Below are 15,369 nucleotides of genomic sequence, written 5' to 3'. Positions count from 1 at the left end.
CTTGTTCATAGAAAACATGATGTAAGTAAAGGAAAATGAGAAGAGTAACCTATCAAATCTGCTATATTCTTGCCATTAGTGAATCTCCCAGTCGGCCCTTGTGGAAAATCAATTCCATAAGGCAAATAATTGACTTTTGCACTGGTATTCAAATTATTATTATTTCCATTATCCACTAACGAGTCACCAAAAATGAAGTAGCAAGGAAATTTTGGTTCAGCAGAGACTAATTGTGCCTTTAAACTTAAGGATACTCCTACAATGAAAAACTGGATGAACCAGACTTTTAGATTATTTTCCATTGTTGAAGGAAGTTTAAGCTCAAAGTGGCTTATTGAAAATGAGTGGTAGACAGGGACGGTAAGACTGGCAACTGATAATATAATATATACAGGCAAGGGGTACCGGGTACCTCATGATAATTAGTAGTAAATGGTAAGGGGCAGTCTCTTGATTTTTCTGGGGTATCATAAATTACCCTCTTGGTTTCTCTTCAGCCATGAAAATCGCAGGTATCTTAAACACGAGGAACATACCCGACCTTCAATAATGTAGAAAGAAACGCTATGATATGACACAAAAAAAACTGTACACACGAGTTCTTGAACTTAAAATTTTTACTTAAATCTAAGAAAAAATTAACTTATTCGAACATCTTTGGAAATCAAAATTTTGTATGTCCGAGAAAGTTGATTTTTTCTTAGATTTGAGTAAAAATTACATTTTCAAGAACTCGTGCGTACAGTTTTTGTGTCATATCATTGTATCGTTTCTTTCTACATTTTTGTAGGTCGGGTATGTCCCTCTTGTGTTTAAAATACATGTGATTTTCATGGCTGAAGAGAAGCCAAGAGGTAATTTATGACACACCAGAATAATCATGAGGTGCCCCTGCCATGTAAATAGTGTCACTTGCCAGTCGTATTGTCTCTGTCGACCACTCATTTTCAATAAGCCACTATGACCTTAAATTTCCTTCAACAATGGAAAATAATTAAGCTAATATCTGGTTCATCCAGTTTTCCGTTGTAGAAGTATCCTTAAGTTTAGAGGCACAATTAGTCTCTGCTGATCCAAAATTTCCTTGCTACTTCATATTTGGTGGCTTAAATGGTGGATAATGGAAATTATAATAATTTGAATACCATTGCAAAAGTCAATTATTTGCCTTATGGAATTGATTTGCCAACTGGGATATTCACTAATGGCAAGAATATAGCGGATTTGATAGGTTAGTCTTCTCATTTTCCTTTACTTACCTTCACTTACATCATGTTTTCTATGAACAAGTATGTCCTCATATACTTTTAAGAAAAGCTGCTTTTGTTTTGAGTGAAATTTCATGACAGGTAAACTTCTGGGATTTGAAAATTATCTCTCACACACATACAAAGGATAGGTTAGTCTTCTCATTTCCTTTACTTACCTTCACTTACATCATGTTTTCTACGAACAAGTATGTCCTCATATACTTGACTCTCGGGACATAGTCCAATAATGTAAAGGACATGAGTGAGGTTATCTCACGTCTTGCTGCAGCCGCAGTGTGGGGGTTCGATTCCTGATACATGGAATTGAACTCCTTGTAGGCGCAGTGTACAGACAGTTCTTGTTCCCTGGCCTGTTGGGGCACATCTCGCGATTTACCTCCCTCACAAGGCTCTAGGGGCGGAGCGGTGGAGGCCCTCAAGGTTGAGGTTCAACCTTTAAGTATGTCCTCATATACTTTCAAGAAAAGCTGCTTTTGTTATGAGTGAAATTTCTTCACAGGTGAACTTCCGAGGTTTGAAAATTATCTCTCTTACACATACAAAGTTGTGAAGACTGTGCAATTGTGTAGAGTCTAATTATACTGTAACTTATCCATCCTCTCCGAGTGCGACGTTTGTTATCATATTGAGTATTCATATACATATTACATCACCCCCATCATAAAGAATTTTAGGAGGCTAATTTTTGGTGTATAATGTGAAATAGTGAAAAACTACGGCGACAAATTAGTAACCCGAAACTAAGAAGCATAATGCATTGCTACAACATACTCAGCCCATTGTCTTCGAGAGCACAACTTGCACGGAGAACTAACATCCGAGATTGACAAATTTCTTAGCTAATGACTATATATTTATATAGCCTTATATTGAGCATACTTATAAAAAAGATAAATATTTGTTGCTTTGAAGGTTGCTGTGATCAGCATGAACAAGTAATTAGTAAATCACAAAGTCATGATGTCAAAGATTGCAGCCTTAGTTGGAGGTGAAAAGTTTACTTTAAACTATCTAAACAAGTGCATACAAGCGATCACTTAAACAATTACTACTTACCACAATTTTACTCTTTAAGCAGCCTAGCTATATACACCAGAGCTATTTGCTGTGATTCTTATCAGAATTGTAACAGCTAAGAGTGAGCGTTTCTTTCTCTTACACTTTTTACATATTCGGTACACAAATTTTGTCTGTCATTTCTTAGAAATTTGCAGTTGGGTGCCAAAACTTCAAAAATATAGTACGTCAATCCCTGATCTTTTTATTTTTCTTTTTGGTTTCCAACAACTTCAATTTTGGTATATGTCAATATTATCGGATGCAATTCATCAATTTTGCCATCAAACAGTCACTGGTTTGAGCGTGATGACTTATTTGGAGGTTTCTATTTTTTATTTCTCAAGAACAGTTAAGAATATGGGAAGTGGACTACTGACTTTTAGGTGCTGATGTCTTTTCTTTTCCCCTTTGTAACCTTTTTGAAAGGAAAAAATGTGTAGACGAAATAACCCTTGAGCAAGTCATCATTTGCAAAGCAGGTAACTGTTCGACAGAAAAACCGAATTTCTACATGTTGGAACCGGCATCAAAGATGAAAAGTTTGGATGCTGAAGTCTATAAAGAACTTACTGGGAATTTACGAGCTTTATTTGTTGAAATTTAGAGGCTGCACCTCCAATTTTTCCTTAATCCGATACAATCATGTTCAGTTCAACATACCAAACACGTTCTACTTTAATTTTACACATACTTTTACTTTATTGCAGAAGTTGTATAAATATGGAGTAAGAAAAGTAGCTGTACATAGATAGCTTTGTATGGCTCGAATGACTCATTGTGCGTGAAACCAATCAATAATGCCGCCAAAATATTTGAAATATTGAACGGCAAACTGAAGAAACTTCTTGATTATCTAAACTATCATATCGCATATGCAAATTTCATAGACACAAACACTGGTACTGATTCATATGGTGTGCTTCTCCTTCCCTACTTTTATGCATTTAATTTTTTGATTGTCGTGACAACATCAATTTATTTAAACTTATTCTTCAACAAAAACTGTTCAATTGGACTAGTCGTTACTACATTATTACAGGAAACATCACAGATTTGAGCACTCCACTTTGGGCTCCATCAAATTAGGACACTGTCTTCCTGAAGCTGTTCCGTGCAATAACAGAGACAACTACATGTTTTGGGATGGATTCCATCCTACAGAGGCTGCTAATTTACTTTCTCCTGAAAAGGCATACCATGAAATTGTTGAGACCGATTGACCAATAATGCAGGAATTGAGATTTAATGAATACAAGTTGTTGTAATTGAAGTATTGAACAAGATCACAAATAATCCAAGAACAAGATAACTGGCAGAAGGAACGATGTTTTATTAATTCACTATGAAATGAGAGCACAATACAGCAAAAGGCTTCTAACAATACTGAAAGAGGAGTCCTATATTTATAGTACACGAGTCTTGACAAAATATGGAAATTAAAAGAAAAAAACGTGTAACACGGCACACATTTTTGATTTTTCTTCCTTATTCCTTTGATTCTTTCCATATTAACGTGTCTTAGATTGGATACCAATTGATCCCATTTCCTTTTGTCTACCACTTTGATATTTCCAAGTTTAAGGATCACACGCAATCTTCAATATTTTCTTATTTTGAGGCACAAATTCAACAATCTCCACCTTGACTCAAAATCCAGTGTAATGAACGAAACTCCAAAATTTCTCCACTTTAAGAAATAATACGTCTACATCAGAATAACCAAACTCCTCGACACAGTAACCAAACTTTCCACGATAACACATTCCCCCGCCCGGCGTCCACAAGTGACACCCGAATCCAAACCCGGGTTCCCAAAATTCCTCCTGGAATTAACAATCACTGGATAGGGTTGAAGTTTACCCTGTAGCAGAAACCACACCAAATGCACAATCAGAAGGTCCCTTGTCAATATTGTCACCTTCAATGATTTCTAAAGTATTACAGACATCTCCAAAATTGTACCTACGCTCCATGAGTCCATTGGCATTACAAGAACACAATGTACCCGCTAAAATTGGTAGCAAAACGGAATCACCAACACTCTCTTGAGCAAAGTTCTTAACTAACCTAGAGCCAAACCCGAGAGGTACTGTATCAAATTGAATGTCCATCACGGTACTAAATTTTTCCAAATGTCTCTAAACTGGTTTTGCGCTCCCCTGCAAGATGTACAACTGGGATTTCCTCCATCCCTCCAGTACAACCTGGACACCCATTCGAACCTTCAAGACTCCACCTCCACCAGAAAATTTTTACCCTTTTTCATCCAAGGTACTAAGTGATATGAGATTCTTTGTCAAGTCTGGAACATGGCGAACTTGATCAAGTGTCCTCACTGTTCCATCCTGTAGCCTCAATCTGACTCGACCGATTTCTGCAACTTGGCAAGATTGGTTGTTTCCCATGACAACTCCACCTTGCTTCACTATCTTATATGTTTGAAACAAAGCCCTATTGGGACACATATGATACGAACAAGCAGAATCCAGAATCCACTCCTCAGATTTGGATTCCCCGTCAGATGCAGCCAACATCACATCTCCATCATCACAAAAATTTTCAGCAATATTAGTTTCGTTCGAATTACCTGATTGCCCCGCATGATTTGCATGTAAATCACCTTTACCTTGCAACTTGTCGCAATCTTTCTTGATGTATCCTTTCCTCTTGCAGTAATAACAATACACATTGCTGTACTTCACCTTCGATCTACCCCTCTATCGATCACCATGAGTAACAAGAGCATCCCCACTCCTAGATGCAGGATCTCCAACCAACAACTCCATCTTCTCTTTTGAGAACAGGGCGTCGTATACCTCCTCAATGGATAACGTGTCACGACTATACAAAATAGTATCACGAAATGACGAAAACGAATTGGGTAGCGAACACAACAGGACCAAGGCTAGATCATCTTCATCATATTTTACCTCCAACGTCTCCAAATCTGCAACGATCTCCTTGAACACAGCAAGGTGGTCCTGTAGTGACCTTCCTTCCGCCATGCGATGAGAATACAACCTCTGCTTTAGAGTCAGTTTGCTCGTCAACCTCTTTGTCATGCACAACTGTTCCAACTTGAGCCACAAAGCAGCCGCTGTCTTCTCCTTCAAAACATCTTGCAGCAAATTGTTGGATAAAGGAAGTTGGATTTGCGCTAAAGCCTTCCGATCCTTCCGTTGTTTCTCCTCCATAGACAAATTTGCTGGCATCCTATCAAAACCCATCAAAGCATCATCAAGATCCATCTGCGTCAACACAGCTTTCACCTTTACTTGCCACAACAAAAATCTTGTATTGTGATCCAATAGCGAAATTTCATACTTCAACGAATTCATCTCTAAAAAATCTCAATCAAATCAAGTAGAACTTGCAACCTGCAACACCCAAAATTGAAAACTACCGAACGTGCAAAGGGCAAAATAGTTTAGAACCATAATTTTGCCCAAAACTGAAATTGGATACCACCACAAGGTCCGTCTCGTTGTCTAGAGAAAACTGTCTGAAGACACTGTCGTCGGAAACCACCGCACACGCCGAGTTCCACCGCCGGCGACTGGCCGAAAACTCGCCGACGACCTGTGACCCTTTCTGGATCATTTCTGTCTGCTGAGTCCACTGGTGGTGTTTATTTCTCCAAACTCTTTTTGGTTTGACCAGAAAACGCAAAAATAGATCCGGCAGAAAATCGAAAAATTGGACAGATTCGTTTTCTGATTTTCTGGTAATTTTCAGACGATTTTTCGATCAGTTTCAGGCCAAAAATCCACCAACAACCCCGCTCTGATACCACTTGTTGAGACCGATTGACCAATAATGCAGGAATTGAGATTTAATGAATACAGCTTTTTGTAATTGAAGTATTGAATAATATCACAAATAATCCAAGAACAAGATTAAAGTAAGTAAAAGAAGAACTGACAGAAGGAACGATGTTTTATTAATTCACTATGAAAGGGGAGCACAATACAACAAAAGGCTTCTAACAATACTAAAAGAGGAGTCCTATATTTATAGTACACGAGTCTTGGCAAAATATGAAAATTAAAAGAAAAAAACGTGTAAAAAAATCTACCCATGGCACACATATTTTTCTTCCTTATTCCTTTGATTCTTTCCATATTAACGTGTCTCGGATTTGGATACCAATTGATCCCATTTCCTTTTGTCTACCACTTTGATATTTCCAAGTTTAAGGATCACAGGCAATCTTCAATATTTCCTTATTTTGAGGCACAAATTCAACAGAAATGTCTCCACTGTTCATTAATCTTCTTGATGTCGAATAACAAACTCGAGAATTTATGTACATTCGTGTTATATATGCTTAATGTAAGAAATGTTAGAAATATAAGTTATACATGTGTTCTAATTAATGAACATGTACAATGGATTCATGTACTGGTTGTTCATGTATGTTGATATTTTACTGAATCGCTTTAGAATGAAGAATGTAATAATGGTGAAAACATGTACTTGATTAGGTACATTCTTTGTAAAGCCTATAAAAGGCTTGTGATTCTAGTATTTGTACAAGCATATTCAAAAAATAAAAGCTGAATGTTCTCTTGAATTTATCCTCTCTCCTTTCTTAAAGTTATTTCATCGTTTCCAACAAAAGTGGTATCGGAGTGAGGTTGTACAAGTGTGAGAAGAAGAGATGGCAAACAACAACTCTCTTTCAGTTCCTCAACTCTCATATGACAATTATAGTACGTGGTACATCCGTACGAAGGCATATCTTGAAAGTCAAGATATATGGGACTTGGTAGAGAGAGATTTTGAACTTCAAAATGATGAAGGCTTGTGTCAAGCCCAAAGAGACTTGCAACAAACAACTAAGAGGAAGGATCAAAAGGCTGTAAGTGTGATCTATCCAGTACTTGATGATACAATTTTTCAAAAGGTTCTAATACTACTACCCCAAGGCAAGCATGGGAGATTCTTGAAAACACCTACACAGGTGCAACCAAAGTAAAAATGGTTCGTTTTCAATCTTTGAGGGGAGAATATGAAGGGGACGAAGTGGAGAAGAAATGAATGATCTTCAAGCGATCAAATTTTTTTCGGTCTTTACATGAAAAATTCAATTTTATTGTTGTGGCAATTGAAGAGTCGAAGGATTTGAAAGAAATGACTATTGATTAAGTCATGGGCACCTTACAAGCTGAGAAGGAGAGGTTAAAGAAGAAACAACAACTGGTAGAACAAGTCTTCTTTTGAAGACAAGAAGAAGAAATACAGTAGGAGCCAATGAGAAACAGGACGTGGAATAGGTCAAGGAAGAGGAGATAGAAATTTCCAAAAAATCAACAACAATAAAGGGACTTATCAACACTAATTCGAGAAGACGAGGAAGACAAAATTATCAAAGAGGAGGAGAAAGAAGAAACAGTGGTGGAAAATATGAATCTCTCAAGTCGAATGTTACAACTGTCACAAACTTTGACATTTCGCATGGGAGTGTAGGAATAATAATGTTGAGGAGTAGTCCAATTACATTGAAAAGACAGAGGAGAAGGAACATTACTCTTGACATACAAGGTGCAAGAAGGAGGTAACTATTCTTGGTATTTAGACGTTGGTGCAAGTAACCACATGTGTGGAGCCAAATCTATTTTCATGGAGCTTGAAGAGGTAAATAGCCATGTCACATTTGGAGATGCATCAAAGGTTGAAGTCAAGGGAAAAGGTAATTTTTTTATTCAAATGAAGAACGGAGAACACCAATATATTTCCAATGTCTATTATGTTCCTTCTATGAAAACAAATATTCTGAGCTTGGGCTAACTTTTGGAGAAGTGATACGACATCCAAATGAGAAATTAACAAATGATAATTCCAGAACAAAACAGGAACTTGGCTATGGCATTTGAGTAAAAATTCTAATTCAGTTAAATGCTTGAATGCATGTATCAAAGATTCAACATGGCTATGGCATTTGAGACTCAAACATCTAAATTTTGACAGTTTGAATCTCTTGGCGAAAAAGAACATGGTGAAGGAAATGCCACATATTCATCAACCAAATCAACTTTGTGAATGATGTCTCTATGGGAAGCAATTTCGAAAGGCTTTTCCAAAAGAAGCAAGTTACTGAGCAACAAAGCCTCTTGAATTGGTGCATACAAATATTTATGGTGTAAAAATAATTATTTCATGTTATATATTGATGATTTTTCTCACACAACTAGGGTTTATCTTTTAGAGAAAAGGCTGATGCATTTGAAACTTTAAGAACTTCAAAGTGATGGTGAAAAATCAAAGTGGATACAAGATCAAGGATTTACACTCGTCATCATTCCTTGACTATTCATATGTCACCGCACCAAAGTGGCATATCGGAGAGTACAAACTGGTACGTCACAAAAATATTAATTTTCATTTATTGTATGTAGTTTGATTAATTAGGAGAATTTAGAGAAAGAAATATTATGATGAAGAAGAACTGACAGAAGGAACGATGTTTTATTAATTCACTATGAAAGGGGAGCACAATACAACAAAAGGCTTCTAACAATACTGAAAGAGGAGTCCTATATTTATAGTACACGAGTCTTGGCAAAATATGAAAATTAAAAGAAAAAAACGTGTATACACGAGTCTTGGCAAAAGATGGAAATTAAAAGGAAAAAAACGTGTAAAAAAAATCTGTCCACGGTACACATATTTTTCTTCCTTATTCCTTTGATTCTTTCCATATTAACGTGTCTCGGATTTGGATACCAATTGATCCCATTTCCTTTTGTCTACCACTTTGATATTTCCAAGTTTAAGGATCACAGGCAATCTTCAATATTTCCTTATTTTGAGGCACAAATTCAACAGAAATGTCTCCACTGTTCATTAATCTTCTTGATGTCGAATAACAAACTCGAGAATTTATGTACATTCGTGTTATATATGCTTAATGTAAGAAATGTTAGAAATATAAGTTATACATGTGTTCTAATTAATGAACATGTACAATGGATTCATGTACTGGTTGTTCATGTATGTTGATATTTTACTGAATCGCTTTAGAATGAAGAATGTAATAATGGTGAAAACATGTACTTGATTAGGTACATTCTTTGTAAAGCCTATAAAAGGCTTGTGATTCTAGTATTTGTACAAGCATATTCAAAAAATAAAAGCTGAATGTTCTCTTGAATTTATCCTCTCTCCTTTCTTAAAGTTATTTCATCGTTTCCAACAAAAGTGGTATCGGAGTGAGGTTGTACAAGTGTGAGAAGAAGAGATGGCAAACAACAACTCTCTTTCAGTTCCTCAACTCTCATATGACAATTATAGTACGTGGTACATCCGTACGAAGGCATATCTTGAAAGTCAAGATATATGGGACTTGGTAGAGAGAGATTTTGAACTTCAAAATGATGAAGGCTTGTGTCAAGCCCAAAGAGACTTGCAACAAACAACTAAGAGGAAGGATCAAAAGGCTGTAAGTGTGATCTATCCAGTACTTGATGATACAATTTTTCAAAAGGTTCTAATACTACTACCCCAAGGCAAGCATGGGAGATTCTTGAAAACACCTACACAGGTGCAACCAAAGTAAAAATGGTTCGTTTTCAATCTTTGAGGGGAGAATATGAAGGGGACGAAGTGGAGAAGAAATGAATGATCTTCAAGCGATCAAATTTTTTTCGGTCTTTACATGAAAAATTCAATTTTATTGTTGTGGCAATTGAAGAGTCGAAGGATTTGAAAGAAATGACTATTGATTAAGTCATGGGCACCTTACAAGCTGAGAAGGAGAGGTTAAAGAAGAAACAACAACTGGTAGAACAAGTCTTCTTTTGAAGACAAGAAAGAGAAATACAGTAGGAGCCAATGAGAAACAGGACGTGGAATAGGTCAAGGAAGAGGAGATAGAAATTTCCAAAAAATCAACAACAATAAAGGGACTTATCAACACTAATTCGAGAAGACGAGGAAGACAAAATTATCAAAGAGGAGGAGAAAGAAGAAACAGTGGTGGAAAATATGAATCTCTCAAGTCGAATGTTACAACTGTCACAAACTTTGACATTTCGCATGGGAGTGTAGGAATAATAATGTTGAGGAGTAGTCCAATTACATTGAAAAGACAGAGGAGAAGGAACATTACTCTTGACATACAAGGTGCAAGAAGGAGGTAACTATTCTTGGTATTTAGACGTTGGTGCAAGTAACCACATGTGTGGAGCCAAATCTATTTTCATGGAGCTTGAAGAGGTAAATAGCCATGTCACATTTGGAGATGCATCAAAGGTTGAAGTCAAGGGAAAAGGTAATTTTTTTATTCAAATGAAGAACGGAAAACACCAATATATTTCCAATGTCTATTATGTTCCTTCTATGAAAACAAATATTCTGAGCTTGGGCTAACTTTTGGAGAAGTGATACGACATCCAAATGAGAAATTAACAAATGATAATTCCAGAACAAAACAGGAACTTGGCTATGGCATTTGAGTAAAAATTCTAATTCAGTTAAATGCTTGAATGCATGTATCAAAGATTCAACATGGCTATGGCATTTGAGACTCAAACATCTAAATTTTGACAGTTTGAATCTCTTGGCGAAAAAGAACATGGTGAAGGAAATGCCACATATTCATCAACCAAATCAACTTTGTGAATGATGTCTCTATGGGAAGCAATTTCGAAAGGCTTTTCCAAAAGAAGCAAGTTACTGAGCAACAAAGCCTCTTGAATTGGTGCATACAAATATTTATGGTGTAAAAATAATTATTTCATGTTATATATTGATGATTTTTCTCACACAACTAGGGTTTATCTTTTAGAGAAAAGGCTGATGCATTTGAAACTTTAAGAACTTCAAAGTGATGGTGAAAAATCAAAGTGGATACAAGATCAAGGATTTACACTCGTCATCATTCCTTGACTATTCATATGTCACCGCACCAAAGTGGCATATCGGAGAGTACAAACTGGTACGTCACAAAAATATTAATTTTCATTTATTGTATGTAGTTTGATTAATTAGGAGAATTTAGAGAAAGAAATATTATGATGTTTGATACAAAATAAACTAAAGATGACACATTTTTCATGAAAAATATTGATAATCAAACGCACCCTAATAGTAAATGGATGAGAATTACTCAAGCAACTTGACTCTCAGCCAATTGTAGGGGTGGGAGTGGGGGCATGCTGCTCCCCTGAATTACTCAAACAACTTTTTATTCGACCTTACTATTACTTTATTTTGTTTACAGTATCATAATATTTCTTTCTCCAAAGTTTCCTAATTAATCGAACTATATACAATAAAAAATTAATATAATGTTTTGTAATATAATTATGTAGAAATTATATATAAATAATGATAATGATGAAGAGTCCTAGTAACTAAAGAAACTCCATTTTATAACACTCAATATTGTCATATATTTCAAATTTTTTATTTTGCGAGTGTATTAACAAATAATTTTTTTTAAATAAGTAAGAAAATTTAACTTATTCAAATACTTTTGGAAATCAAAATTTTGAATTTTTACTTCTTTTTAAGCTTGATGACATGTACATTTGATGGACTCATCGACAATGTACAATTTGGCAGCGTTTTGGCTGCTATTGATTAGCCAGATGGTGCTTATGTAATAATCCAAGTTTTTAAGTTTTTAAATCATTATTAAAAATTTCATTTAAACTTTTAAGAAAAACATGTATCAAAAATGTCATGCGTCATTATATCTTTAAAAATCTATAAGAGTTCAATAAATATCATATATTTGATATCGGATGGCCATAACATAGATAAAATGTCATATTTTTAACTTTCATTAGCATAATACTTTAACAACATAAAAAAAAGGTAATTTAAATAGGATAAAAAGCAACAGCACCCCAACAGCACCCCGTTGTCCTACCTCGTCAGATCAAATAAATTTTTGAAAGAAAATCAAGAGATTCCACACTTCAAATTTCCTTTTTGACAAAAGATATGAAACTATTGCCACTGTACATATCAACTATTCACTCTCCCTAGTCGTGAGATGTCTTTTTCTGTGGTGTGAGATATTTGCCTTCATGGGGTAGATATATAGATAGGATAGAATATTGTATTTGTAATTAGCACAAAATGTCCATATTTTTCAATATTATTGTGCAAAACGACATCTTTCATTTTTTGACACTTCTATCCTTTTCTTCACCTTTTATTACGAAAATCATAATTTCATCAAATTCTCGCGTAGAATGACATATATACCCATATTTAAAATAAAACAATAAAAAAGAAAAGAAAAGTTAAAGAATAAATTGCAATTATACTTCCAAACTTTTTTAAAAAGTGCAAATGAATCCAAATAAATTATTAAAATGGTCATTAGCACAAAACGTCTATATTTTTCATTATTATTGTGTAAAATGTCCATACATTTCATTTTTTGATATTTTCACCCTTATGTTTATATTTAATTGCAAAAATCGTTATTTTCATACATTTTCTCAATTAAAAACTGTAAAATGACAAATATACCATACTCTTTAAATAATAAAAAATAAAGAAAAGAAAAAATAAAAACAAATTGCAATTATACTTCCAAAATTTTCAAAAAAGTACAAATAAATTTCAAATAAATAATTTAAAAATCAGTTGATTTTTAAATTATTTATTTGAAATTTATTTGTACTTTTTTTGAAAATTTTGAAAACATAGTTGAAATTTGTTCTTTACATTTCTATATATTTTATTTATTTATTTAAAGAGGAGCGTATATTTATCATTTTACAACTTTTAATTAAGAAAATGGATAAAAATAACGATTTTCACAATGAAATATAAAATAAGGACGAAAATGTAAAAAAATGAAAAGTATAGATGTTTTGCACAATAATAATGAAAGATAGGAACTTTTTTTTGGCTAATTACCCTTTTAATAATTTATTTGTACTCATTTGTACTTTTTTAAAAAGTTTGGGAGTATAATTGAAATTTATTCATTAACTTTTTTTCTTTTTTATTATTTTATTTAAATAGAGTGTATATTTGTTATTTCACACGAGAAATTTGATAAAAGAGGATAATTTTCGCAATAAAACATGAAAGTAAGGGCAAAAGTGTCAAAAAATGAAAGGTATGAACGTTTTGCACAATAATATTAAAAGATAATGACGTTTTGTGTTAATTACTCAATATTGTATACAATTTAGCCAATGTTTGATTCCCATTGTTTTAAAATCTTTTTTTTTATGGGATCATTTTTAATCACATTTACACAATAAAATATTTTTCATGTAAATTCAAAATTTTCCTTATTTTTTACAATCATGTTATATGTACAATAATGATTGACAATATTTGTTGACAATCATCATCACATTCATCCATTTTAAAAAAATTTAAAAACAATTTTTAAATCAACTATCCAAATTTTACCAAGTCAAACATCGTCAAATATGATTGTACAAATACATTAATTCTATTTTTTAAGTATAATTCTCCCAAAAAATATTAGTCAAAACTCTTTGAGATGAAAATGATGGTCACGAAACAGGGACTAAATTTCTAGCGTACTTGGAATTAAAGTACCGTGTCCCACGAGCAAAAATTGGTTGGATAGGAATGAATTTGAAAATTTTAACACAATCCACTAATATTACAATTTACCTTAACAAAACGAAAACGAAAACGAAAACGAAAACAAAATTTAAAATAGGATTGATATTTCTACACGCTACCATCATTCATAAATTTTTTAATTATCTTAATTAATTACTATTTAAGATAATATCTTTCAACGTGAATAGCTTGGGTTTAACTTCTCTGAAATAATTATTTCTCAAATTCATTGTGCGTCATTTAATACGAACTACCCATCGAGCCCAACATTGATATGCTAAAACTCGTTGTATCAAAATCTAATTATTTGACCCCAAAACTATTAGAATTTAAAATATATTCGGTTGTAATCCTTCAACCTTCAAAAATATAAAATATAGCATCTAAAAAAAAAAATTCTATTCTATAAAATTTTTTGGGGCTTCACAATACCCACCCCTGAAAATAATTTCGTCCTCAAAATTATATTTTGACTAATTGAGGGGTTTTGGATATTTGGTTTTTAACTCCTTATCCTTATGGAAAAATAATATCTTCCATATCAAACTTCTATACATCATAGTTCAATTCTATTAGTGTCCCTATTGGGACAAGTCATCTGTTTGCCCAAACATTATGCCTAACATATCATGCTTATGTACTTATCATTGTAACATAATGTATTTTATACTCGCATATATAAGTAAAAGAATCATACTTGTGATATAAATAATTAATTTAGCAAAGAAAAATGTGCATGTCATGAAATCTGTAAGGAGACAGGCCCGATCTTGGAGCTAGGCAAATGAGGCCTGTACCTCAGACCCAACATTTAGGGAGGCCTCACTTTGGGCCTAGATTTTTTTTTTTTAGTTGAACTTGAACTAGATCCAGTGATGCAGAAATGCAATCCACAACTTCAGGCACAAATCCAATCCAATGCCCATAGCCTTAGTCCAATTACCCAACTATATATATATCCTTTATACATTGCATTTACTTTGATTTCGGGAGGGGGCCCAATTTTTAGGCTTTGTCTGAGGCTCCGACAATCACAGGATCGGCCCTGTAAGGAGACAAGTAAAAAATGTAAATTTTCACAAATTTTTTTTAATAATCATTTCTTTTGTTACCAACATTACATATCTTAGAGTCGTTGGATGGTGGTTGATAAGTGGTTGGTAAATGCCAAGGATCTTTCAAATTCTTACATGTTATAACTTAAAAAATAAAAAGACAAAATCTTTAAATTTCTCTCTTAAGAAAATTATTAACAAACGTTACACAAAGTTAGGATAAGCTCGTAGCAATTATTACAAGCAACATTTAAAACATAAAAGTTCGATATTAATATCACAGTCTCATTTTTATTTTTTCAAATAAACCATCATTTTAGAATATTTAAAAAAAAAATTATTTCCACTGTTCATGTAAACAGTGAAGTGTTGGTATTGTTCACACACTCTTCATTTTTTTTTTTTTTTTTTTT

The 15,369-nt window shown here is 33.7% G+C and overlaps 2 protein-coding genes across 2 annotated transcripts in view; one reads left to right on the top strand and one right to left on the bottom strand.

The window, feature by feature from the left end:
- LOC111372703 (GDSL esterase/lipase At1g29660-like) overlaps positions 1–339 on the bottom strand; it is a 2,037-nt gene extending 1,698 nt beyond the window's left edge. Inside the window, exon 1 of the mRNA XM_022995092.1 lies at positions 50–339. Within this exon, the coding sequence (XP_022850860.1) occupies positions 50–302 (253 nt within the window). The 5' untranslated portion in view covers positions 303–339. The remainder of the gene's footprint in view (positions 1–49) is intronic.
- A 771-nt stretch (positions 340–1,110) lies between these two features.
- On the top strand, positions 1,111–3,550 carry LOC111372702. Its single transcript, XM_022995091.1, has 5 exons — positions 1,111–1,231; positions 2,184–2,259; positions 2,350–2,396; positions 2,714–2,809; positions 3,417–3,550. Exons 1-5 carry the CDS (start codon positions 1,111–1,113, stop codon positions 3,548–3,550), a joined length of 474 nt encoding a protein of 157 aa, XP_022850859.1.
- The last annotated feature ends 11,819 nt before the right edge of the window (positions 3,551–15,369 follow it).

This window comes from Olea europaea, unplaced genomic scaffold, assembly GCF_002742605.1.
Source record: "Olea europaea var. sylvestris unplaced genomic scaffold, O_europaea_v1 scaffold1023, whole genome shotgun sequence".
NCBI classification, from domain to species: Eukaryota; Viridiplantae; Streptophyta; class Magnoliopsida; order Lamiales; family Oleaceae; genus Olea; species Olea europaea.
The sequence above is the reverse complement of the archived record's forward strand: the minus strand, read 5'-3'. Positions and strand labels throughout refer to the sequence as shown.

Bases quoted from the DNA above. Each gene is read 5' to 3' on its own strand.
- LOC111372702 (XM_022995091.1), top strand. From the start codon at position 1,111: ATGGTGGATAATGGAAATTATAATAATTTGAATACCATTGCAAAAGTC. The intron at 2,260-2,349 runs GTGAAAAGTTTA...CTCTTTAAGCAG, and splicing joins GATTGCAGCCTTAGTTGGAG to CCTAGCTATATACACCAGAG. The intron at 2,397-2,713 runs GTAACAGCTAAG...ACTGACTTTTAG, and splicing joins CTGTGATTCTTATCAGAATT to GTGCTGATGTCTTTTCTTTT.